This window comes from Pangasianodon hypophthalmus, chromosome 8 (genome assembly GCF_027358585.1).
Source record: "Pangasianodon hypophthalmus isolate fPanHyp1 chromosome 8, fPanHyp1.pri, whole genome shotgun sequence".
Classification (NCBI taxonomy): domain Eukaryota; kingdom Metazoa; phylum Chordata; class Actinopteri; order Siluriformes; family Pangasiidae; genus Pangasianodon; species Pangasianodon hypophthalmus.
In genome coordinates, this window is record NC_069717.1 from 5,873,361 (window position 1) to 5,901,248 (window position 27,888).

The 27,888-nt window shown below is 39.8% G+C and overlaps 1 protein-coding gene across 2 annotated transcripts; it reads right to left on the reverse strand.

Annotated features, from left to right (window-relative positions):
• Positions 1-1,053: 1,053 nt before the first annotated feature.
• Positions 1,054-27,888, reverse strand: trim33 (tripartite motif containing 33). 2 transcript variants are annotated; one of them, XM_034306286.2, is made up of 20 exons: positions 27,016-27,886; positions 18,740-18,858; positions 18,429-18,576; positions 15,961-16,093; positions 14,281-14,397; positions 13,902-14,016; positions 13,439-13,585; positions 11,310-11,427; positions 10,915-11,195; positions 9,844-10,020; positions 9,537-9,746; positions 9,266-9,404; positions 8,878-8,941; positions 8,281-8,431; positions 7,380-7,789; positions 6,667-6,790; positions 6,384-6,458; positions 5,529-5,681; positions 2,034-2,084; positions 1,054-1,856 (listed from the first exon to the last, which is right to left on the reverse strand). In XM_034306286.2, exons 1-20 carry the CDS (start codon positions 27,647-27,649, stop codon positions 1,638-1,640), a joined length of 3,585 nt encoding a protein of 1,194 aa, XP_034162177.1. In that variant the 5' UTR covers positions 27,650-27,886; the 3' UTR covers positions 1,054-1,637. The 2 variants fall into 2 exon arrangements, with proteins under 2 accessions (XP_034162177.1, XP_034162178.1); XM_034306287.2 differs by lacking the exon at positions 2,034-2,084 and having other exon boundaries at positions 27,016-27,888.

Consider the following 27,888-nt stretch of genomic DNA (forward strand, 5'->3'; position numbering starts at 1 on the left):
CCATTGCTTCCTCTACAATGCATGTGATTTTTTTTTAAACCAGTGATTCTTTTTCTTTGCCTAACTATAACTAAAACTGTTCCAAGAAATCCTTCTCTGCCTTCTAATTGTACTAGCTGTACAGGCTGAATAATTTATAATCACACAAGAGCAAGAAGATTTGGTTTAACACTGATATTAAAGGAGCAGGTTGTAAGTTTTGGAGCCCTCTGCTTCCTGGTAAGAAAAAATGTTTTTGGAGTCTTGTGCATCCTCTCCTTTTTTATTCCATAAAATGTTTTTTTAAAAATTGTTTATTTTTGGTGGTTTTTGTTGTTGAGACAGCTCAGAGGAGAATGGCCAGACTGGTTCAGGCTGACATGAAGACTACAGTAACTCAAATAACCACTGTTGGCAAGTGTGGTGAGCAGAAAAGCATCTCAATATGCAGAGGACATCGACCCTTGAGGCAGAAGAGTTCCACTCCTGTCAGCCAAGAACAGGAATCCGAGGTTACAGTGGGCTCACCAAACCACAGCAGCTGCAGATTGGAAAAATGTAAGCTGGTCTTTTTTCCTGATTGGCTGACTGGATAATTGAATGAATGAGCTAGTGTCTACATTAAGAAAGAATAATAGCATGATCATGCAAAAGAAAGATTGAAAAGTGAAAAGGCCTTTATGCAGGTCTCAATGGCCAGGGGTGGAATTAGTTTCTGGGCCAGAAAAATGTCAACAAAAGCTTAAAAGGAACTGGCCAGATCAACTGTATGTTAATACTTCAATTCATAAATTCAATTCACAGTTATTATAAGTTATCTAAAATTTTACTTCACTCTTCACTTTTTTCTAAATTACAAACTATATCTTTAATGCAATAAAATGTCACATTATTTTAAAATAAAATATTCATATTAAAGTCATCCTGCTATTGAGATTACATCCTGGTGTTCTTTCACTGTGACAAACATAGGAGGACTCCGACTTTTTTAACTTCATTCCTTAGGAAAACCTTTCATAACGACATGCCGGCATTTTATATACATCCGAAAGGGGAGTCTGAGATTTGAGAAAATACAGTGGTGACTGTTTTATTGGGGGAGGGAAAATGACCATTTATCAACCTCTCAAACTGAGATGAATTATTTACAGAAGAGCACAAAACTGCAACAGAACAAATGCACGTATACAAGGAGCAGATAAGCCATAAATGTATTATACAGCAAGACGAGTAGATGGGAGTTTCAGTCCTTTTATAAAGCATAAATCACAACAGATTTACAAATGTGGTCATATATGATATTCTTTTTTAAAAAAAAAAAAAAAAGGAAAAGAAAAACAATTGTTTACTTAAGTCCAAACCCAGGTTTAAATACAAGTTTTTTTTGGTCCTTGTCAGCACCTTCTGGTGAGACAAAGACTAGAGACAAAATCCAACTCATCTGATGACATCTCCCAAAAAAAAAGAAAGAAACATTAAGACTCATGTTTCATAGTTCATACTTATTTACAATAAACCTTCGTAGTAAGCAGGACAGGAACGTGTGCTCTGGATACCATCGAGTCCAGCATGAGTCAATCAGAGCAGAATGCGCGAGAGATTGTGAGGAAGACAAAAAAACACTGGTTTTGCAGCTCCTATGTCCTGCAGGATCCTCTTCACTTTATGTGCACAGGCTTTTCTTCGGGTTTTAATCGCTTCCGCTTCGGATGCACAAACTCGTCATCCGAGTCCGCTGCTGCTTCCTCGGCGGTGTCCTCGTCCCGGGATCTCTTCTCCGGTTCCACTGGGAAACTCTGGTCAGGAAAGATCAAAGCCAGCTTTTCCTCAAAGTACAGACTCACGGCCCTCCCTGCCTCGGCGACCTCCGAGTCAGCCTGCGAAAGGGAAGAGAGAAAGAGAGAGGGAGGGAAGAGAAAAGGGACAGAGAGATCGAGAAGAGTGAGAGACGAAGGAGAGCAAAAGAGGGGAGAATTAGAGCAGAGGGTTAAGTGGCTCGGACGCCAACACACCTGCCCCAACCCTCCATCGGTGTGTGTTACGGAACGGCTTACCTGCACATTACTCTGTTTCTCCTCATCATATACCTGGATTATTCGAGACATCTAAAAAGGGGGTGATAACAGTGCAATAAAATAGAAAAAAAAGGAAAAAACAGAAAGGGGGAAGAAATATTTTATACCATAGATACAGAGAGGCAACAACCTCAACTGTATTTGAGGAGCACAAAATGTCCAAGGAGCACAATATTCAGTCTGCACAAAAAAAAAATTACGTTTGTCAAAAAAAATTTACCCTTTTTTTTTTGAGGAAAAAATAATATCAATGTCTTTGATGTCTCAATATCACATTGTATACCAAGAACAAAAATAAAATTCTCTAATTGAATAACAAGTATATAGTGCTTCTTTGACATTGATTCCAGCAGAGTCATTGCAAGAAATAATACTGTAAAGTCACAGAAACTTTCCTGTCACATACACATAATTCCTGATATAAAAACTCCTAGTGCCTAGATTTTGCAGGGAAAATGAATCAACAAAACATCAAGATGTTTTTACTGAACAAATAAAAGTTCGTGAATGTCATGAATGCCGATCACAGATGAAGAGGTGGTACACAGTGAATAGAGACAGAGGAAATGAGACGTGAGTCACTCCACTGGGACCGAAGCCTTTGGAAGTCTTGTGGTCTTTCATAATCTCTTCACTAATCGCTTTAATTAAAGACTGATTACATTAAGAGCTTTTTGTGCCATGATGGCATTTCATGAATTGACCTTTAAGGTGCTTAATAAATGTAGATAAATTACAACTGCACTCAACAATCAAAGCTCCTCAAAGACCTGATTGTAAACAGATTAGCTGTAAACCTGAGTGCTAGGCTGCTTTTAAAACCTGGTATTAACATCCTCCTCACGTGATCAAATCACAAGCGGACAGCTGAGGTAGATACCTGTTTACAGATAACTGTTATGACTGAAAAAACTCCTTTTTTATTTCTGAATCATAAATAATGCATAAAGAGGTTTAATTACATAAACAATACAGGTTCACCATATCTTAAAATCATAAAATCAATAAATAAACAAGAAATAAAGTCTATGACCCAGGGAAAACAATCTTTGAAACATAATGAGCTCCATAGTAGTGCCTGAGGCATCATTTTATCCACAAATAGAGCTCCAAAGTTAGCTAAAGTGCCCAATTTCCGCTGCCTCTTTCTTGGGCACTGTAGATTGCAGCACCGCAGGGCTTGAGCCTAAGCTGCTGAAGTGCTCTTTTTAACTGTTATAACGTGGTTGTATAACCGTATAACCTTTAACGTGCGTCGTTGTTCCTGGTAATTCCCAGTAATGCCGCAGGCTCTCCAAGAAAGAGTGCAATCGTGACTAGAGTGCTCTCTATATAATTAAACTCTATGGATTGTGCAAATTATGACCTCTGGTGTTGAAACAGTACAGTTGCATTAGATGCATAATTAACAGAACGCTGATTTCCACAAGGTGAATTGCACAATTCCATGATGCATGTCACATGATGCATCGTTAAACCCCTACTATATGTAAATGTAAAGTCTGCAAAAAACTTTACCTTTACTTCATTACACACTATTTCATTCCTGCTAAAATCTACATTTTTTCTGTGACTGAACCCCAAATGAATGCAAGTTCCAGTGCACCACTATATCATACCCTATAGAAGACGGCGAATCAAGTGAAATGAAAATGAAAAATGTGACATTAATTATTTTCTCATTGAGTGCTGGAATATTTGAATTGGATAAAACATTTCATTATGTAGAAAAATGATATACTTATTCAATGCAAAAGAAAAACGAAATGAAGGTTTTCATTTGACCCACCCTCATGCATACATATAAAGCCATCTGTGATTCGATCTAAAAGTGTTTAAGGAACTATTTTTGAGGACAAGCTGAAGATGGCAGATTGCTGTTGGTTAAAAAAGTTAAACGAATGTGTTTATAATTTTCCTGTTCATATTAATGTTTGCTCTGTCTAAAGGAGTATAAAATTATAGACCAATTATTATGCAAAGGCACTTAAAAGTGATGCGCAACTACTTTCTTTCCTACCCCTACTAAAGCGTTATTTGAATATACCTTTTTTTAATTTCACATTTTTTGAAGTAAAGGAAAGTTAAATGTTTTTAGCGACTCTTCCCTGGTTACTGGAAATACACTGGGGACGCATTAGCCTTGATTCTACAAATTTTATGTAGTGATATATGTCTGACCCCCTCTAAAAACCTGTAATGTTAATACCAGGTATGAATGATGACAAACATCAAAATGTCACCAATGTGAATTGAGGTGAAGACACAAAGAAATGGACAGCTAGCACATCAAAAGGTTTTGTATAAGAAATAATAATTTGATTATTAGATTAGAAGCAAACAACTTTAATCTGCAAATCCAGTATGACGGAGAAGCTACAGACGAGTGAACGATTAAAGCTAAAAAAAAAAAAAACTAATAGTGTGTGTGTTGAGACACCACGGAGCTCCAGAACAACTCTGATGTGCTTTGGCACAGATTCTACACGTCGATGGAACTGAACTGAAGGGATAAACACCATTCTTCCAGTTGGTGTTTTGATGATGTGGTAGAGAGCACTGTGTAACACGTAACTCCAAAATCTCCCATAGCTGTGGTATAAAAGATATAGAACACTAAGGGACATGCCGTTATAGGAAAATAATCAACGATGGGGTGGTGTGAGGCAGCCTGACATGAAGCGGAGTTGACAGTAACCCCGTTCACCTCAGGCTGCATCACACCACTGCACTGTTGATTATCTTCCTATAACACTACATCCAGTCATGGTTTATTTTTTCCTTACATAATTGGCTTAAAAGTAAAGGCATACATCTTCATAATGTTGGTGAGTTTTGGGCTTGATAATTAATGACAGATCTGACTAACTGGGAATAAGTTTTGCATTTCAAATCTATTTGCTTATCCATGATTTTCATACTGTACAACCCACCACTTTGGTTCGTATAATTTGTTAAATGGAACCATTTTATATATTTATGCAAAAACGATGTCATCTGAATAAACAGACACTCGTCTAGCCAAGGCTTCTGTAAAGTTACTGTGAGAAAGCGCCATACCACTGAACTCAACATCAGGCAACATCTGGATTTTACTAAAACAACCGTGCAATGTGTGTTACACAAATGTAATACTGGTGGGAAAGTGTTTGAATTACTGAACAGCCATTGCATTCAAAAACACGCCAAAATGTTCATAGCCATATCGGGTCCATTCACTTGTTAGTATGGGTGTGTTACGAAAGACTGGGTGTACACGATGCACCAAACTCATGCAAAACACACTGCTTTCTATGCTGATTCTGACACCAAAACATTTACATATATTTGTTTGGTTACGTATTTATCCAAAACCACTTGAAAGTGGGGAAGAATAAAATCCAAAACACAGACACGCACAAAAACATCACCATCCTTGTTCCTGCATGCAATGAGTCCCAGACCCTTAACTGGCGTGGACATGCTCCCACTCACCTCGTTGTACTTGGCACAGTTGCTGAATACGAGACGGACGTCGTACACAAACTCTTTGGGGCTCTGGTAGTGCTGCGGGTGCTTCAGCTGCAGTTTCCTCTTCACCAGATTCAGGTCCATGGGGTGCTTTATGATCTTATAGTAGTTGGGCACCTGGTAAAGAGACCAAAGCCTAAATCTGGGCTGTATACAACTGGTCTGGAAATGTAAAACAACCTAACACTTTGGAAGGCTTTGGGATGAGAACACAGACTGCATGTGAAAATCTGTTTAATTTTTTTTTTTTTTTTTGCCAAGTTGGTTTTAAAATAAGTAAGCAATAAAACATGGGGGTGTGTTGTTTCACTTTCAAGTTAATTATTTTCCAATAACAACACAAAAAAAAAGGTTTTTGCTCTTATACCACAGGAACTTGAAGCCAATGATTCAATTTATTAATTAGAGAATACCATGTAATACTTTTTAACCATTTAAAGTTACATTTAATGTTATGGAACATTCACAAAACAAGTCAGTTCCTGTTATTACTTATGTTATAGCAGCTATAAAGTATGCATTAATATAAAACTGAGTAAATTAACATAAACCTGAGGCATTAATATAAGTCTGTGATTTTAATTACAGCCAGAACTAGTTCCAGAGCTGCTGTTATAGGAAAATAATCAACACCTTCTGATAATCACATTCAAGAAATCTACAGTGTTGTGGTATAGTAGCCCTTACAACCAGGTCCACTACATGAACACTATTTTTGTGTTCAACATAAAGCAGTCAGACTCAGTGATAAACATTTAAAGATTAAACCGGACAAGAAAAAGTTTTGGAAACAGTGACATGACATTCTAGCGATCTTACCGAAGAAGGAACAGGTTCCTGAAACTCTACACTCAATTCATGGCAGAATAAATAAAGCAGCAGACGCTCACATCTCTGTAAAACAGGAAGAGAAACAATTAAAAAAGAAATTAAAAGCTAAAAAACATGTTATTGCTGATATATACACCATCACAAACTCACAAATATAATGTACATCGATTGTACATTCCCCTTAGCAGAAACAAACTGTCTTTTTCAAACTAAAAAAAAAAAATGGACTGACGAAAGGATTTTTTTCCCCCTTTTTTTTTCAGGAACTCACCCTCTGGTCCTCAGGACTCAGACCCTGCTCATTCTTGTCTTTCTTATTAGGAGGATCATCATCGCAATTATACTGTATCTCAGGGTTGGTCAGACTTCTACAAAATGTGCACATCCAGTCTCCACTGTATGAAAAGAAAAAAAAAAGGAGAGAGAAAGGAGAAAGAGAGCTCAACATCTGAAACAAACACATAAGAGGAGTGAAGCTGCTTTTTTTTTTTTTTTTTTTTTAAATCAGATTTGAGCTACATTTATATGTGTTCTGACGGATGCATATGTGGTCATGCAAGTGTAATCAGAACAATTAGACTGAAATCATTGATATTTGCATCAAAAGTCACTTGTTTGGCCACTCCAGGGAAAGTAGTAATCACATACACTTGATGAGATGAACAGGGTGTGTTTAGGATCCAAATGTGCCTTAAATAAATGTAACTGTCTCACATCCTAATGAGAATGTGAGTGCTATTAAGGTACTGAAAGATTTTTCATACCCTATCTATTGCTAAACACTAAAAATACTCCTTGCCACAGTCATTAGACACTAAAGGTAAGACATCATCACCTTACTTTATACATAATATAAATTTCACGTATTGTGGATAATTAAAAAAAAAAAAAAAAAAGGTAGATCATGAGTAAAACTGACAAAGTTGAAACCCAGAGCACATAAATCGTACAAAACATGCAGCAGTATGTTAAGATGGCGCTAACCTGGGTGAGGAGCGGAGTGTAGGAATATGACAGGTGATGTGGAAGACTTTAGGGCAGCGGTCGCAGCACAGGAGTTCTCCCCCGTTCTGACACACTGCGCACCAGTCTTCGTTCGGGTCGTCCTCTTTTCCCTCTGTGTTCGACTGGCTGTTAGCGTTCGTCTGAGAGCCGCTGATGCTGCTCCTCTGAGAGCGATGGGAAAGCAGAGTGGTCTGGGTCCCGTTGGTGAAATGAGCACTGCTTTGGGAGCTCGGCTTTTGTGTGCTGCTGCAGGACGGCGGCTGGTTCTCGCTCTGTGGCTCCATTTTAATGTTCTCTCCCAATGTCCTTAAAATGTCCTGCACAGAACCGGTGGACACGGAACCCAGCACGGGGAGAGGAGGAGTCAAGCTGGCCTCCGGACTGCTCATCTGGACACAGGGAGAAGAAGAATAGAAATAAGTGACAGACTGTGGAAAAAAAAACAGCAGTCCAGATAGTACCACATAATGGCAGAGGAAGCTTTTTTTTTTTTGGTATAATGAAAATTCTAAACACACACATTAAGTTGAGTCATAATAAAATTCATGACTCAACTAGGAATTAAGTTCAGGAATTTAGATTAGCACACCATGGCACCCAAAATTAACCTTAAAATGAATAAAAACATCTGTGTTTGGTGTGTTAAGGCCTTAAGACTTATACAGTGCCTGACACAGGCATGACCAACCAGAATGGTTTCTGGGAATGATTTGTGATTCACAGCTGCACTTGACAAATGCTGTTATAGAAAAGACAACAGCATCCATCTGAATGATTTTCAAAATATGCTGCTGTAGTTCTATCAGGGTCATGTCAGGTTTTCAAATGCAGCTGGAAGTGTGTCTAAAGGCAGAGCTGAAACAGAGAGAAGTCAGAATACCATGCAAGCGCTCCGTCGGCCATCTTTGCCCCGTTCGGACTTGACGTTGGCCCCGGAGAATCCACACTCTTCCTCCGCTCCAGGCTCCTGTTTGACCTTCACCTGTTCTGGAGCTGCGTTCACAGGCCCTGAACTGCCCGCTGACCCTCGGCTACAACAGACACACAGCACGTTTCCACAACAAAGGCATCTACATACAACCACTACTAATTAATATAACCAAACTAATTAATATAATATACTAATTAACTAAATAAGCTATTTCTATGTTGTTGTTTAGTGGGTGACATTCAAAACAACAATATTGTCCAACAATATTGTCATATGTGCTAACAAAAAGTCAAAGCAAAAAGGTGAACATATGCACGCTGTACTCAGTGCTCTTTCACGCGGATGTGACCGTAAAAATATATATGTTTTTGTTTTTTTGTTTTTTTTACGGTCACATCCGAGTGAAAGAACACTGTGTGCAGCATGCATATTTTCACCCACACATGCTGCTGTTAAATATCACAGTGCTCTTTAGAGAAACTATCTAATGACCAACACGGAGGGAAAAGTGCACCAGCATGTTTAGTGCTGCATTGCACCACTGACCTGCCGCGACTTCCTGTGCTGGAAGAGCTGGACGGCCGTGCAGGAGTGAGTGAGCTTGATAATCCTGGGAAAACATTACAAACATGCATTCAAAACAAAATATCCATACATATACATCGCTGTATTTATTTTAACATTTTCTGTCAGTTTACAATTACATTTGTTCACCTAATCGCAAACTTGATCGTATGACATCACCAATATTCTTATCTTACTGTACTGGTTGGCACAAAATACCGATTTTATTTACAGAATGTAATATTTTAGTAAGAGCAATAGTTTTATATTGTCATCTTTTTCTTTTGGCCACTGGTATTATTTATTTCATTATTATTATTTTCTTATTTTAGTTTGAAATACATGACTGATGTATGTTAGACTGACATACCTGATGACCCTGGAGAGTGTGTGGAGGGGCCCGGTGAGGAGTTGAGGTTGTTGTTGGATGCCAGAGCTGGGGGTTGTGTGCTAGCAGAAATGTAGCGACTTAAGAGATTGTCCAACATGGTGGAACCTGCATCTTCCAACTGACAAACAGCAGGAGAGAAAAAAAAACAAAAAAAAACATTTCAGTGGGTGGATCTTAGCATGTTGTACAAATCAGTAGAGATAAGATCAGTTCAAGAGCAGTGTGTGTGTGTGTGTGTGTGTGTGTGTACCTGAATGGGGGGGATGTCGGGGAGGCAGGGCAGGTTCTCAGGGTTGGTCACTGAAGGAATGAGTTCAATGGGGCCCACCACAGGGCTGGTGGGCCCCCGGTGCCCATGGGCACTGGCCATACTGGCGCTGGTGGGACTGGTGGGGTTAGCAGCACTGACGTTGTGCAGGGATGTCACAGGGAAGGGGCCGGCGTGGCCGGGGTTGGAATGCTGCAGAGGAAGAGAAAATGGGTTGTTTTTAAGGAAGGCTGTGGAATGAGGTTAAACACAACTCCTGATTCCACAATATAAAGCGTGTCACACTGACCTGTCTCTGGAGCTGTGGTTGCATCATGGGATACGGCTGGCCATTGAGGCGGGGCTGGGCCACAGGCATGCGGTTCTGCGAGTTCGCCATGCGCAGGTGAGGGGGTGGGGGGTACATGTGGGGCCCGCCGTTAACTCCCTCCCGCTGCAGCGACTGCATACTGATGAGTCTTGGAGGCTGAAACAGAGACGATGCTCATTAGTGGTAATGTATGACACAGGCTGAAAATAATAAATAATTAAAAGAACACAAATCAGACACTAATTAGAGTACTAATTAAAATCTGAGGGAATATTTGTGCAGAGGAATCGCCTATACTTTTTGCCACTATCTTTTTCCAACCCTGATACTAGTACAAATAATAACTTTAGATAGCATTTAATATTTTTATATTTAACATATTTTAAATTAAGCTATTTTACAATATATGTAAAAAGAGAAGGAAATCATATGAAACATTTGTCAAACTTTACTTTGATTTTTGCACCTATACTGTCAAGTGCTTTAAGTTTATTTATATAAATATTAAAGGTTCTAGACATTTGTTGTTAAGGGCATAAAAATTTTGAATTTGTGCCCATCAGTGTCTCAACAAAAGTTAGAAAAAAATGAAAACCAGTTTTTATTACTAGCTTACTATTATTTAGAAACATAGCTTAATCCAGAGCTACTAGATTGTACATACAGAAAAGGAAAAACTGGAAAGAACTCACACTGGTAGAATGTTTCAGCAACTTGTTTGTAGCCTACTGATATTCAACTGAAATTCCCCATAATTCCATGCAAATACCAGCACTCCAGTTACACACAAAGCAGCAGTGCTATGCAGTGCAACAGTTGTGCATTGCCTCAGTGATACCATATCCTTTTTTTAATCATTAAAATAACAAAAGGGGAAGGTGAAAGGAAAGTAACTAAAGACTAAAAAAATTAAGAATAAAGCAAAAAAATTTGAGACTATTTTATATATGGTCTCCAACCATACACTGTAACCCTAATCTAGCCCTCCCCAACACACACACACACACACACACACGCACGCACACGCACACACACACACACACCGCTCACCTGCTGCTGTATCATCTGAGGTGGTCCTCCCTGCCGTGGATGCTGGGACATTTGCGAGGCAATGCGCATTTGCTGCTGCATCTGCTGCTGATGCTGCTGTTGCTGCTGCTGTTGTTTCTGTGCAAAAGCAGCCTGCTGCATGTGCTGCAGTCGCAGCTGTGCCAGGTTGATCTGCCCAGGGTGTTTTCCTGCTGTGTTGTGGCCCGGTGAAATCTGCTGCCCCACCATCATGTTGGGAGGGTGGGGGGCTGGAGGGGGCACCTTCTCAATCACCAGGTTTCCTAAGCAAGAGGAGACAAAATACAATTTAGCTTGAATGTTTATGGAGTGCTTCAATATGTTGCAATGTAGTGTTTTGCCTTATCATTTGGTTGTTTTTTTTGTGTTTTGTATACCAAGGTTTACGACGTTCTTGGCCCAGAAGGTGGGGTCACAGAAGAAGCGGACCGCTCCATTGGCATGAGGCACCGGGTCAACACGAGCTTTAAGCATGAAGCGCAGCTGGTACGTGATCTAAACAAAGGCAAAGGGAAAAACGTCAGAATGAAATTTTAATATTATGACTCTAAAACAAAGCAAAGTGTATAAAATAAAATACGTGGTCACAACAGCATAGAACGTAACCCAAACTGTAATACATAAATGAACATTGGAGGCAGTGCGGCTTGTGCGCAAGGTCTTATAAAATGATTTGAGTCACATTACAACTTGCAAAACTCAGAAGTGAAAAATTGGCATGAAAACACAAATGTTTTACAGGTTGACATGGTAATTTGCTGGCCAGTGAAGTTTCAGCTCTGACCTGCCACCTAGTGGACATCACTTTTAAGAGACAACAGAGCACTTGTTCAAGCTGCTAAGCGGCTCTGGAAAACAGCGTCTGCTAAATGCTGTTAATGTGAATGATGACAGATGGGCATGTGAACAATGCTGGTTGCGTAGACACCGTGTGCACGTGAACTGTACCACTGGCCATTAGGAGTTGATTGAGATTTCCCTGAAGGACATGCCACAGTTAATCAAGTGTACTTCACTCCCAGGAAAGAGAGCTGATACAAACCTATGCATAAACTGAACCAGTTGTGTTAAACACATAACACTCCTTTACTTAAACTGAAGAGGATTAATTTTCACCACATTCATAAACTGACTAAGCCACCATAGTAAAAATCACATGCTGCTGGGTTATCCAAACACAGCTTCTCCACCCAGGAGAGAGTACTGCACGGACCCGATTGTTACAGACGAAGACATTTAGGTGCTGCTCAGACATTAATGCACATCAAATTGCTCCTTCACGTTCTACTGAGAAAGTGCATCAAATCCATACACTGTTACAAAACTGTAAGAAATTATAGTGCCTCTTTGGCCCCGTTCACACCTCGCATTAACATGCGTCCTGGGTGATCAGATCACAAGTGGACAGCAGGGACGCACAGCCGTTCATACCTAGCATTACGAATGCGTCTTCAGTGAACCTTTGTGATCAGATATCACACATCGTTTCCACTGAAGGAAGGATGTCACGCACAATTATTAAGTTAGTCTTCCGCTTCATTTATTTTCAGGCAAAAATGTCCCGCAAATTACATTTCACACACCTTAATGAGCTGTTTCAAAAAGTTTAAAATCACACGGTCTTCCGCTGCATTTATTTCCAGACAGAAATGTCCCGCGAATCATCTTTCATGTAGCTTTACAGACTATTTCAAAAGTTTCTGCTAATGAAAATTATAAAGGAATGAGAGAAGAGATGACGAATGAGGCTATGAAAAGCAGATTTCACCTCTGCTGTTATAGCATCATCTTTATCCATTAGCCTAGCGGCAGAGAGCTCTACAGTTCAGTGCGATTTCCAAACAGTCTCGCTATGATTACATATTATCTAGCTCGGGCAATGACGCAGTCGATCAGGTGGTCCTTCGTTGCTGTCCGGGACACATCGAGACTACAAATACGATGTGGCCATGTGTGTCCCACACCACCTCCAAACGTGGTTTGAGTGATCGGATCACAATACATCTTCGGATACTTGTGATCCGATCACTCAGGAAGCATGTTAATGCCAGGTGGGAACCTTACACCTCTTTCACAAAACCATTTGGATAACACCAAATGTTTCACTCATCCCAGCTGTAGAGAAAGTTTCTCACCTCTGGCATCACATTTACACTTGCACTAGAGGACCATCGTGAACAAAAGGGGCACCAAATGTTCATTATTAATTTAAGTAACCCACAACTGTGATTCAATTTACATTAATTTAAACGTACTTGTTTTGCTATCTTCACTGACAAGATGAGTGGTAACCGTTGACAAGATTGTGGAACCTTCTGAATATCTGGTAAAATCATGTGATTTAGCTCTTCTTTAATTTGAACCGACTTTTAAATTTCAAAGTTCTTTTTATCATAAATATCTCACGATTGCTAAAATAAAGGGTGGTCTTAATACAGAAATACAGGCACATAAGAAGCCTTTCCATATGTGTAGTTTAGTTTAGGCTCAAATCAGAGTGACTCACCAATCTCTTGCTGTACAGCAACGCGGTGCTGCTGCCGTTGCTGATGGCCCAGTGAGTGAAGCGCAGAACGTGCAGGATCTGCTGTGCCAGTGAGCTGATGTCCCGCTGCTGGTTTAGCAACTTCACGGTGCGCTCCTTCGTCACGCTCTGCAACAGAGCAAGAAGACAAGGACATGGAGCTCAGGATTTATTTTCCCTTCACTGAACGTGTGAGTTAATCTCATTTATACCACTATGGTGTTAAATTCGTTGCGGTGTTAAGTTTGCATTAATGAGCTCGTTCTAATATATTATCGTTTCCATAGTAACGGCTAAAAGGACATAATGTCCAGTAATACAGAAACTCTACATAAGCCTAACAGAAACAGATTTGTTATATTATTTAGCAATATTTAAGGAACACAGAAACAAAAGCCTGCTGTTTTCGTATTTCTTTGTGTTTCTGCATCAGCACTCCCCATACCTCCAGCTGCTGAAGTAGAGATTTGCCTTTCTTGTTGATTTCATTGATAAGCGTGAAGACGGCAATCTTAATCTCATGCTCAACCTTCTTGTGCGTCTCAGCCGCCTCTTTTAATCTGTAACAAGAGGAAGGACATCCATTAAATATTTTTTTAATAAAAGAACAAGTGTCTAAGTCTTATTTAATAGAGAGTATTATAGAGAATTATATAATCTTATATAATAGGGAGTGTCCAAGTGCAGTAACTGTCACCTTGTGAACTAGTTTTGTGAAGCATTTTAATAATGAATTAATGGGTTTAATTGACATGTAACTACAGTAACACACCTGTGATTTACACACATTTAGTCAGAACTGCAACAGGACTTTTCAGTCTTACCTATTTTGCACCTGAGCTGCAGAAAACTGTACAAAATTCCTCTTCTCATGCAGTTTGGCCATGAACGTCTCAATAATTCCTTTCTGATTCTCAAAGGCCTCCTCCAGGAACTGGTACCTGCCACAGAGGACAAGAAAATCAGAAGGCTATAAAGACAAGAAAATCAGAAGGCTATATAGGGTTTCACACCACAGCGTTGTTAAATTCTCGATTCTGATTAGTCACAAGGTGTTGATTATTATATTTTTTTTTTAACAGCAGCTCTGACAGTAGTGCCAGCTGTAATTCAAACCACACGTTTATATTAATGCGCTCGTTCTAATACGTCATTCATTACGCTAGTAACAACAAATTCACAGGTATTTGTATGGTGGACAATCCAAGATTAATAATAAACAAATGAATAAATGTTGTCATATTACAAAGCAAAATATACATTTGTTGATATGCCAAGGTTCTCTATAAAGAGATATTTAATTAACATTCATCGAAGGAGTCTACAGTGTCAGAGAATTGTAATCATCAGTAAGTTTCAGGAGACTTTCCTGTTTATCTGTAGACATTCCATGACATTAAATGTAACTGTAAACGGATAAAAGATATAAGGTATAAGACGTCATTCTTTAATTAATGAAAAAATATATTAATATAATAAATATGTTGCCTGTAGTATAAGAGGTATAAAACATTTTAGGGCAAGCTCAGGCATCACCCCACCTCATCACTAATTATGTTTCAATAACAGCACAAACCATCATGTTTTATTCGCTACATAATGCAGGTGTCAGTATGCAAAATGAAATCACTCCATAATGATTCATTATTCTGAAGGCCTCAGTAATGATAAGAAGCAGCATGACAGTAAACAGGTTGCAGAGCAGCTTAGGTAGAACAGGCTAGGGTGGATATTAATGTAGACAATCAAGTAAATTAATAGCAGATCACCATCTTGGAATTATAACCCCAAAAGAATCACCCCTTAACCTCTTTGATTATTCACTTTAGAACTGTATTATTCAGTAACTACAGAGAAGCTACTGGGAAAGGAGTATGGTTATATGACTTAGGAATGTGAATTTTTAGACAAGTGATTATCCTCTGACCATATATCTGTTGATAGGTAATTTTAACAAACAAAATATCAAAATATAACATTATGTAATCATGCAGTTATTGCCAAAATATTTTGACAGCTTTACAATATTATTGAAGGGAATAAGCATTTATGTTAATTACAAGGTGTTAATAAACAGCATATTACCATATTTCATGTTAATGGCAGAATGGCAGAATGAATATAATTTGTTACAAGACTTGACCTAGTGATTGGGACAGGATTATGTGTCTGTGTCCTATGTCAGAATCTACAGGTATGACAGTAAACAGAAAGGGCCACGTCTGTTACCAGGTTTAGTTATTATATTACCATGTGGGTGAGTAAAACAGGACTGAGAGAGGGCTGTACTTGGGGGAAGCTTATTCAGCTGAAACAGTGTTAGAATAACATCCTTACAAGTGATTCTCAGTCTTGGGTTTATATTCTCCCTGGTTTAACACACCTGAACTCATCAAAGCCTTGAAAATGAAAATCTGGAAGGACTAGGAATGTGGTTGTAAACACAACAGCTCACCTCTGGGGGTGGGTAATATTAACAGTGATGATGTGCGTGGATGTCTGACCTGTGCTCTTTGTGCTCCAGCAGCTGGCAGTCTCTGCAGGTCAGCTTGTCGCAGGTCTCACAGAAGAGCTTGAGCGCCTCCTGTTTGTGGATCGGACAGAAGACCGTCCTCTGTCCCGATGTACCTACTGACTCTGCAACACCAAAACACACAACTTAGCCAAGGCCCCGTCATAAGATTTAAACATGACCCATCATGCAAAAGAACATAAGTCCTCCCATTTTTGCTTTTATTTTCTGAGGCTTTCTAAAATGTTGATGAATTAGCAATGTAGTAGTGCATTATTTCAAAACTACTAAAAAATATCATGGTGAAAATGATATTAAGAACATCCTTTCGTTATTATATAATTATAGAGATTTTGACCCTACCCATTAGACAGTAATACACTATAATGCCAAAAGTATGTGGACACCTGACCAATCGCACCCATACGTACTTGTTGAATATCCCATTCCACTCTTCTGGGAAGGCTTTCCACTAGATTTGGAGGGTGGATGTGGTTATTTGTGATCATTCAGCCACAAGAGCAGTAGTGAGGTCAGGCACTAATGTCGGACGAGGAGGCCTTGCGTGACATCTACCTGAGATAAACTGCCTATTTTGGATTTAATTACCTGTCAGGGCTCATGTAACTGAAAGCAATATATGAAATCAGACAGATCAACATGTCTGTGTGCCTCCTGATAAGAAATGAGTGTGTGACAGCTCTGTTTCTCACCATAGCCAAACACTTTCACATCATTCACAGGGATTAAAGTGAGAAAACTCTTCATGACTGAAATATTGTCAGGAGGTGGTTGAGGTAGTGGTTACGCGAAACATTTCATTAATAACTGCGCAGATCATTAATAATTCTAATCATATGCGTGTTATTTCTGTGTGTTAAGCAGTTCCTGCGTTATAAAACTGAGAAGACAAAGTGCAAAAACTGGATTTTTCTTTTTTCCACTGGCTTCTATTATTATTAATAAATTATGCATTGCACTAGCTAATTAGTGTTGTCTCAGCTGTACTGAGCTGGGGAGAATGTAATGCCGTGCAGCATTAATGACCTTAATCCAGGTAATGCCTAAATCTCAGTCTAATCTAGGCCGTGATATTGTCTTTGTACACACATATCACGTTTAAAATCCTTCCCTCGCTCCGTTTCCCCTCTCAGTCACTCCTGAGTGGCCATATGGTTTAACAGCTCCTCTCCAGATCTGTTCGAGTTGCGTTTGCAGTAATGAAAACAGTGCGGCCGAAAGACCGACTCACTTGAAACTCTGCCTGTCGCCATAGCAACTGCATTACGATCTCCCTCCCGTTGGAACAAGGCCAAAACTAGCAAATGATTAAGATCCAGCTTCTCGACTACTTATTAGTTCATATATTTACTGTAAGAACCTTGTAGGCAAAAAACAACAGCTTGAATACTTGTCATGTTAATAAAACCTAGGGAATGCAGATTACATATATGGGCTATCAGTGTTTGATTCACATTTACCTGGCAGCAGCAGGTTTAGTAGGTTGTTGATATAACAGTCACCCACATTTTTTTTTTCACTCGTTCAGCGACCTGAGTGTACTCCCCTCTTGACTTTACCAAAGAAAACTTTTCATTTGAAATGTTTGTTGAAACGCAGACTCCAGCTGGTTCATGTATTTGTCCGTAGTGTGCGCGCTTTTTTTTTCCCCTCCAAAATTCCACCACCTGCTGCACTACACACGCACATCAAGGACGTGGCCTGGCTGTTAGTAGGAACTATTTTTACTAGGTATAGTAATTAGAATTCCCAGCATCAAGAACAGAGAGGGAAACAGTGACTAAGCTGAGGAGAATACAGCACAGCACAGCATAAAAAACTGTTATATAACTCTAACGTGAGCACAGCACACAGTAACCTCACATTTATCCACTTCATCAAGCAAAAATGGAGGCTCTAGTCAGACCCCAGTAATAATCTTTACATGCGACAAGAGAATACCACAGCGCATTGCTAAAATGTCAGCCAAAGAGTATTTGGCAAGGGTACAGACATGATGTTTCATCACCAGGGACATTATCAGGACAGGATAAAGTTTTTACTTTGATAAAGTCACCCTCTCTCAGGACATGCCTGTTTTCCACAGACTGCATTAAAGCCCATAATTAGCTTGCTGTTTTAGTCCAGTTAATTTGACTTCCGGGCAACGTAACATAGGACTGGGCAGCACACTGGAGCTTTCATTTTCCTAGTTCATGAATTCATGACTTGTCCACACCTGTGGCAACTTACCAAGATCTCCAGCTCCTCAACTACTCACCAGCTCAAGTAACAGTGTACAAACTGAATCTGAAAACATGCCAAAATCATATTGAATGCATCCTATTTATTAATCAGTGTGCAGCTTTGATGCAGTTTTAGCAAAAAGTCATTTAAATCAGCGTGACCCGGGGCAATGCTACTCCTGAACAAAACAAGCACCTGAACGTAAAAACGTACCTTGAGAGACCTCCTCTTTTTTACGTATTGTATGATCCTTGGTGAATTTCACTCTCTGGTGTGCTTCAATGCATGTCTTGCATAGCCATTCACCGCACTCCACGCAGAAACCAATGGCGCTGGCGTTGTCTTCACAGCTGGTGCATACCTGCAGTGTTACAGCCATACAAACAATAGAAATACACTTACAAGGATCATGTGCACTTCCAAGACCCACTATGGCTGTGTGTTCACTAAAAAAAACAAAACAAAAACAAACCACATAGTGATGGTTACACTTGGATGCATGTGTAAGGCGCGGATTCTCTCACCTGCGTCGATTTTTCTGTCGAAGTGCTAGAGGCCTCTGTCGTGTCCTTCACGAAGTAATTTTCCACCATGTCGATCTGTTTGTAGTCCTGGTAGCACACCGTACACCGCATGACATTCACTAGCATTGGGTTAGAGAACAAAACAAGAAACAAGGAACTGTGAGATCATCACATCACAGGATCACATGTACAACAACATTAACCCAAGAACGTAGCCGTGTAGCAGTGACTTCATTTAGTAGACTTTACTTCATCTGGCGTCTATGCTTGCCATATTTCAGCCAGAAGGAATTTTTTTAATAAGAAGTGTTTAAAGACTTGTTCAAATGTTTGTGCAAGTTTCTCAAAACCTCATCTTCGAATTGTACATGGGTAATATACTGGAAGCGAGAAAGTACCCTCCGTAATTATATTTCAACCCTGAAGTAATATTTGCCTAACCATATTAATATTAACCAAGGATTTCTAAAATATCTCTCCACACATACGAAGCCATAAATGGAAAGTCAAGGATAAGCCTTTAGGAAAAAAGATAAAAGATACCAAGGGATAGTCACACTGGAATATTAGCTTAACCTAACTGAGAAATCCTGTATTATGAAACCAATACTTCATTGCACACACCCACGTATGCAAAACAGGGAGTAAAGTCTAGAGGATAATAACAACAATCAAGCAAACAAATCGTGGACATTTTCATATTAATGCTTTAAACAAATTTAGCTATGGAAATGAACGGTGCCTGAAGCACAAAGGCGCACATTACTTTTATATTACTGTGGCGTCTTTATTTATTTATTTTTTCTTTAATAAAAATTATCGCAAGGTCTAAGAGACAGCTGCGATGGTTTGCCTTTAACAAAGGGCCAAGAGTGAATTTTTCATTCTGAGTGTGCTCCAAACGAGTGCACGGGCATTACATTAATCCATCTATAAAACTAATTGAATTTTACTCTAAAACAGTTTTTAAATCAGATAATGAGTGTGATATGGCCTTTTCCCTTCCCCCTCACTCCCATTCATCACTCCCCCCTCTTAATAGCGTCTTTGACATGCCATCAATTCACTTCCCCCCATCTAGCCGGCTGCAGCCAGAACCGGTACGAACTGGTTTGAGCCTGTTTGAGCCGGCGCTTACTGCAATCAGCCAGTTCCCTCTAATCCCCGGCTGGGGAAAAGCCACACGCTGATTGGCTGCTGAGTGCAGCTGAAGTGAACACAGCCAGTGGAGAGAAATGATGGACTGTGTCCACTGCACAGGATTTATTCAGAGCCTTCATTAACACCACTCATATCTGCTCCATAAAACACCTCACACAGAAAAGAGCTCAGAGGACAGATAATCACCACATGCACAGTGACTATTAGAGATTAGTGTTTAGACAAATAACAAGTCTTGTTCCAGAAGAGCCAAAACATTCACAGCTCCTGTGGGATTGTAAAACACAGGCCTCTGACTAGAGTTTCATTTAAAGCATGAACATTCTTCTTGATGTGAAGTAATGACAAGATTAATTATAGACTCGAGTGGCACAGATGCATTGAAAATGCTGAACTGATTTACTGATTAATTTAAAAATATCCAAATAGCTATTTCTTCTTACAATGTACATTTTTCAAATTCCAAATCCTGACTAAACAAAACTCACAGGTTAAAGACACAGAGATGAAAAATTAAATGTAAAAAATGAAAAAGTCTTTTTAAATCACTAATATGACAAAATCACCAACAACACCAATAACCTTATCTTGAGAAACTAAGCCAGATAGTAAAATTATGAATATGTTTTAATATCATAACATACAAAGCACCGTTTATTTTTACTAAAGCTTAAGAATATAGTACATTTTCCAAAAAAAAAAAAAAAAAACAATAAAAAAAAGACACAAACAAGTGTTGCCCTTCTAACATAAATAGGAGCAGAACTGTAAAATAAAGATGTCATTATTACAGAGATTTAAGTGAAATATCTCCAACCACCAAAGATATATAAAAAAAAAAAGACATGTGATCAAAATCCGCATAAATTTTAAGAATCAAAATATGGACAATCTCATATTTAAGAAATGAGAGGCATAAATATAGACCAGGATTTTAAAATGAAGGCTGGTTTAAATGGTTATCCAAAGCACCTTTTCTTCTTACTAAGCATAAAGGCAACTGCAAATTTTTCAAAATACAAATAACGACAACCTGAGAGGCATCACCAGAGATCAGGAATGTAAAATGAAGCCCTCCATGATATAAAGATTGATTTTAAATGCTCAAAGCATCATTTCCCTTTACTATCAGAATGATGAATTATTTAAACACACAAACATAGACAAAATCATGTTACTGAAAAACTCCTGTGAGTGTTAAGACACAAATGGAGATAAATATCTACATAACAAAGGCCTCTATCTGGAAATTTCATTTTAAAAATGTCAAAAACGTCCAAAAAATACTATACATTTCTGCCTAATTGTATAACGTTAAGAGGGACATTCAAGAGGCCCCGCATCTCATATTTCGGTTCTGTGCACAAAAACGAAATTGAGCATACTGTGACAGAAAAGCAGAAAAGAGGGACCTCTGTATGAGAGAAATCGCTTTAAAATCGGAACCAACATTCACAACATAGTTGGCACATTATCATTTTAACAGACAAGAGTTCAATGATTTGTTAAAGAAAAATCTCTGGTTCCAAGTAAAGTCAAGTTCGAAACTATCACCTGGACCATGTCTCAAATTTCATTTGTAAAGAAAAAAACCACACTTCCCTTCACAAAACAGTGTGTACTTCATTCAAGCATCATTTCTTTCTTGCTGAGCGTGACCGCGAGCTGCAGCTCACCTCTGACCTAATGTCACACTGCTGCCACTTCTCTATGGCGCAGTCTCACATGATTCAATAAAAAGCGAAAATGTAAACATGCTATGAACCGACGTGACCAGGGGTTAAATGCATAAATAAAAATACAAACAATACAGAACCCTAAATGAACCAATAGGTGGATGTTGGGTTAGCTTAGGTTAGGTTCAACTTTATTATCATTGTCAGAGTACGAGCACAGAGACAATGAAATGCAGTACAGCTTGTCTTTGTTTACGGTCTCGGCGCCGACGCCTGCTACTTCCGGTTAGATTGGCTGACTTGCCCAAGTGTGGTCTTCTGATAATCTCTGGAGGTAGCTGGTGGGAGTTGAATCCATCGTCTAGTGCAATGTCCATGCACTGAAAGTCTACGTGACTGAAAAGTGACTGTTGGCTATAGGAAATATATACATGGCTGAATCGAACAACTAAACTGAAAACCACTAAGCAGATTATCGCTGATTCACAACAACTAGTGAGACACCGATGTGCATGTGTCGCCATCTTGGTCTATTATGTGCAACAGATTGCACAACTCAAAATCAAAAAAAAAAAAAAAAAAGATTCAATGTAAAGAACAAAATCATAGCAATATCAAATTCTATACTTATTTCTTAGCCCAAAATTTCACTATGAACAGCCGTGTGTACTTTAAAGAATAGCAGCAGAAAAAAGTAATAGCTCATCATTAAGCACATATTAAGCACACGTGTAAGGATGTACAACGATGCGTGTTTTTATTGGAAAGTAATCAAGACGCGGTGGTGAGATACGACCCGACACGAAGCAGAGTTATTCCTAGTACACCGAAGTTGATTCTCCATAACAGCACGCCCTGAAGTTTTTTATTCCTCTTATACAACAGCAATTAGCCGACTATTACAATGTTTTATTTATTAAATTATTTATTAAAGAGCAACACAGTTACATTTAATGTTGTAACACGTACACAAAAAAACTTAGTCCTTTTACTACTTATGTTATAGCAGCTATAAACAGTCGTTCCCTCACCAGCCTCTCTATTTTCTTTCTCTTGAAGGTAGTAAGACAAAAACAAAACAAAAGCAAACATGCCATTTTACCTAGAAACCATAAACCTCCTCAGTTCTGAAGCCTTTCCTGTGGCGGAAAACGTACTGACTGTTACAAAGCGCTGGCACGGAAGACTCCTTCCATAAACGTTAAATAAACATCATCTCACAGAAATCGTCACCATATCAACGATTATACCACTTTCGTTGTATAACAATAAAAACAGCACGCTATTACAACCATTTATTACTACTCTTAGATTATGTGAAGTCCACCATACAAGTCCTTGTTACTGCAGAAATTATAACGTATTACAATGAGTGCATTAATACAATCCTGCAATTTGCCTTGCAGCCAGAACTATCAGAGCTGCTGTTATAGAAAATGAATCAACACCTTCTGACCAATCAGATTCAGGAATTCAACAGTGACGTGGTATAAAACAAATGAATCAAAACAACAGGTTCAATAGCTATGATTTGCCTATCATGTGTAGCACAAGTACAGGTAGTAGATCTGTTTCAGAAGATTCAAGATGGACTCTCTTATGCTTGCAATTAATATTAAATTAAAGCCAAGCCTGATCATGTGATGTGTATGCACGGACACATGCACACACGCATGCACAACAAACCACTAAAAGCTAGAACCTAATACAAGGGGTAGCAATAATGAAGAAGTAATGCAGTTCCTTCCCTTTTTTACTCATCCATGCTGATATTTTTAAATAATTACATAATACTGAACAGGTACAATGGACAATTGATATTAAATGACATTAAATGAAGCGGTTGTAGCACACTGATGAATAACAACATCTCACTCACACATGACACTAATAGTAAATTTGACCTTTCACCCTCAGGGATTTTCTAAATGATTTTTATAGATTTTTTTTTCTGCATATAAGCTTTGAAAGTATGATTTGGTCCAAATATGACTTTGGGCTTCTACAGGATGCAGTGTGACACAGGCTGCATCTGAAATCGCGTACCGTGCCAGTACGTCCTGCATTCGTTTTCAGCGCCGTTGATACAGTACGTACTGATCAGTATATGTGTGTAGTATGAATACAATCCAGACATACTACATCTGCCATGTTGGCATCGTCATGTGACCTACGACGTCATAGCAACTGTAAAATCTTAAAGAGCCAGCCAGATTAGAGCACCTGCACCGCAACAGTTTTTTTCTTGTTTAAACCTTCAACAAGTTAACAATTTACTCAGGTGTTGTTAAACAAGTACGGTTTAACAACAAGGAGCAACGTTTAACCTATAGCACTTGCATGTAAAAAGAGCCGACACTCTGCCTTCTGCCATTTTTGATTCCGACAGCTCTTCCGCCCCAGTCCCGTTGCCTCGTGGGATAGCGCAGTGTCGACTGGTTCCGTACTGCAGAATCTCGGCGGAAGCAGTACGTCATCCGGGTATTTCTCACCTACTGTTTTATGAATACGGAGAATTCGGACATACTACTCTTTCAGCGTACTGCTTTTCCCATACTGTGTAATAGGGTAGTAGAGATATTCAGATATTCACCCACAATGCATAGAGGCCACACTTTCTAACAGTCATGCTTTTCCACTTTATGGCTTGACCAGATAAAGCACTGAACACACGTAACCCTGTAACTCACCCGAGAATATTGTGTAGTGTAGTGTATATAGTGTAGTGCATATGTAATTTATGTAATGTATATGCATATATACACACATGCATACATATAAATAGATAATTTCTAGATGACTTGAATGTGCAGAGTTTGATGCTCTGGAATGATCGGAATGATCCCTACATCACACATTCACTTTCTCAGGTGGAACACTAAAGAAGATTACAAGTGATCAAGCTAATGAGGATTTATGTTAAGCTTTTTGGTAAACACATTAAAATAACTTTCATTAATTTATTTATTCTTCTTCAGTATGCACTTTATGCTATTCTGGGTGGATACTGATCCAAAGCCTATCACAGGAACACTGGGTTTGAGGTGGGAATACACCCTGGATGGGACGCATCACTCTCTCTCTCTCTCTCTCACACACACACACACACACACACACACACACACACACACACACACACACAAACAAACAAACACACACACAAACAAACAAACACACACACAAACAAACAAACACACACACACACACACACACACACACACACACAGATGGCAAATTTAGAGTAGCCAGCATGTTTTCAGCAGGAAACAGGACAACCCGGAGGAAACCCACACAAACACGAGGAGGACATGACAATACCCGAGCGCAGGATGGAGATGTGGACCCTGGAGGTGTATAAATGCGTGTTTTAATGTATATCAGAGGTACATTAAAATGTTTTTAGAAACATGTAAACATGTAGAATTTTCTTTTTTTTTTTCATTCTAATTTTTCTGTCGATGACGAAACATTCAAACTCCATGTGTTTTGTTGTGCTGGATTAGCTTTTCCTGCTGCCTGGGATGGAAAATATTGTTAATGGTGAAAGCTCAGTGCATTCAGTGAAAATTTCAGTGCATTGCTAGATTTAATGATCACATCCTGCCATCAACTGTTAATTCATTCATTTTCAAGCGCTTTATCCTGGTCAGGGTTATGGTGGTCAAGAGACAATCCTGGGAACGCTTGGCTCAAGGTGGGAGAATTCACCCCGGATGGGACACCAGTTCATCATTGGGCACCAAACACACACGTTCACACCAATGCACAGTTCAGCAGAGCCAATTCACCTAGCTGCATGTTTTTGGACAGTGGGAGGAAACCGAAGAACCGAGATGACATCCACGCAAACACAGAGACATAACACAAAACTCCATCACAGACAGTAAGCTGAGCCAGGGAGCCTGAAGCTGTGAGGCATCAGCGCTTCCCGCTGCACCACCGTGCCACCCATCAACTGTTAATAGTTAATATTAATCAACAGCTCATGAGTCACATGCTTCGGTTCGTAATAACAGACACATTGTGCTCGTCTCTCCGCTGCTGAGGATAGGACAAGATTTACAATAGCAAGCGAATCTTTGTGCAAAACACGTTCCTTTCAGTGCCAAATACAGGAACAAAAACAATAGTGTGGACTAAGTGGGAATAAATAGCCACCAGCCATCAGGTAAATCCTGAAAAGAAAAGAAAAGAAAAGAAAAAAAAAAAAAAAAAAAAACATACACAGCTTAAGAAACAGCTGCTCATCATTGGTTAAGTAACACCTGAGCTCATGACTGACCATGCTCATCTTCTCAGTTCAATGGATACTAACACAACATATGGCACTAGTCATTTACAAACAGGACTGAAACAGATACACGTGTGCTACAATGAAATAACAATATGTCCAGGAGCATCCTCGTAAATACTAATGACACAATGCTGAATGTTCAGTATTTTAGTAAGCCTCCGACACACGCCAAACGAGCCTCATTTTAAAACAACATCCTGCTTATTTCAGGATAACAAAACATCACCATCAGGAATAGATTATATAACCGTCTAACTAATAACTGTTCTAATCAAAATATTTGATGTGTACACTACCGAGATGCCAAAGACCTGATCCAAGCAGTCGCACATGACATGTAGAACCAACTAAGGAAGGAATACAGCACACAGAGGCGTGCAGTTCTAGGAAAATAATCAACGACGAAGCGATCGATGCAGCCTAATGCGATGCAGAGTTACTGTTACACTCTGAAGTGGATTAATTTCCAATGCATGTCTTGAAGGGTTTTATTTCTCTTATACCACTCAACAGTCACAAAGAATCCTCGCATTAATGTTAAATAAACGTCTCCTTACAAAAACCTTCACCAAAGCAATGATTAGACTTGGATTACGTGTAGCTTCCACCCTGAGAATTAGCTGTTGCCATAGAAACGATAAGAGAACAAGCACATGAATATAGACCTGTGATGTGGGCTGCTGTTATAGAAAATTAATCAACACCTTCTGGCCAATCAGATGAGAATTTAAGAACAGCACTGGAGTAATAACGCCTAATCCTTCTTAAATCAAAAGAGTTTGTCTCTCCTGGATGCCCAGACATCACGGAGATATTGGAGTGGATCAATACAGCAGAAACACCAGTATTATTAGGAAGAAACTGCCTGCTTTAGAAATGTCTAGCTGTTGACTGGCAGGCCATGACTGTTCGCTTAGCCTGCTAGCTGACATGCTTTCTGTGTGAAGTGACTGATCTCTGGCGTTATTTATGACCAGTAACTCATCCGAGAAGTTCCAGTAAGATGTTAGGAGTTATGTTTTTCTGCTAAAGCTTGTCATCTGTGATGATTATTACCTTGCTGAGAAAGATCACGTCAACATCTGCGGTTACTGATCTCCGGAAACCTCCGGTTTGGTTTTATTTATTTTTTCCCCTCCACTCACCGATATGCGTGTCCTGCCCGTGGGGACCGGCGACTCCCACGCTGATCTGCCTCTCCGGCTGAGGGATACACTTTAAGCAGAAAGAGTGCAGACATGGCAGGAGTTTGGGTTCGCAGTCGCGGCTCTGGAGGCTCTGTTTACACACGGCGCACGTATCCAGGAGGTTTAGTGGCACCGCGGACGGAGCCGCAGCAGCGCCAGGCGCCGTTTCTGTACCGGGAGCGGGGGAAGAAGTGCCCGCCACTGCGGCAGCGGGAGTGGCGGTGGCCGTGGCGTCTACCGCGGGCAGCGAGGGCTCCGTGCTTTCCGTATTCGAGTTCCCGTCCGGGCTAACGTTAACACTACTGCGGCTGGAGCTCGCTTCCCCTCCTCCTTCTGCCTCTCCTCCACCTCCTCCTCCTCCTCCTCCATCAGCGGCGGCGGCGGCGGCGGACTCGCTGCTCTCGGCGCTGGGTGTCGGCGTCTCCGGAGCGGTTTCCCGGGACTGTCCATCGTCTCCGTCCTTCAAGACAGCGTCTGTGCCGTTAGCCTTATCGGAATGTTCAGCGACAGCGTCTCCGTTAAGCGTCGTCGGAGGTTCTACCTCCATGCTAGCTGGGCTCTCTGTATCCCCTTGGCCTTTGTTGTCCGCCATCTTTGCTCCTCTTTGAACCGCCTGACGTGACGTCCCCGTGCGCTGAGAAAATTCGCGGAGTCTGACGTCATCACGCTGCAGTTGCAGTCCGCCAACGTATGAGTCGGTGATTCATCCAAAACAAAATAAAAACTTTATTCCTTTTTCTTTTCTAATAAAACTTTAAACCAAAGAGCATTCACACTCATTTTTAAAGCTAAATGTAGTTATAATCATATAATCATTACGTTTTCATTTTA

Bases quoted from the DNA above. Each gene is read 5' to 3' on its own strand.
- trim33 (XM_034306286.2), bottom strand. From the start codon at position 27,649: ATGGCGGACAACAAAGGCCAAGGGGATACAGAGAGCCCAGCTAGCATG. The intron at 16,094-18,428 runs GTACGTTTTTAC...TTGGTGTTGCAG, and splicing joins AAAAGAGGAGGTCTCTCAAG to AGTCAGTAGGTACATCGGGA. The intron at 7,790-8,280 runs GTATTCTGACTT...CCCTGTGTCCAG, and splicing joins GCCGACGGAGCGCTTGCATG to ATGAGCAGTCCGGAGGCCAG.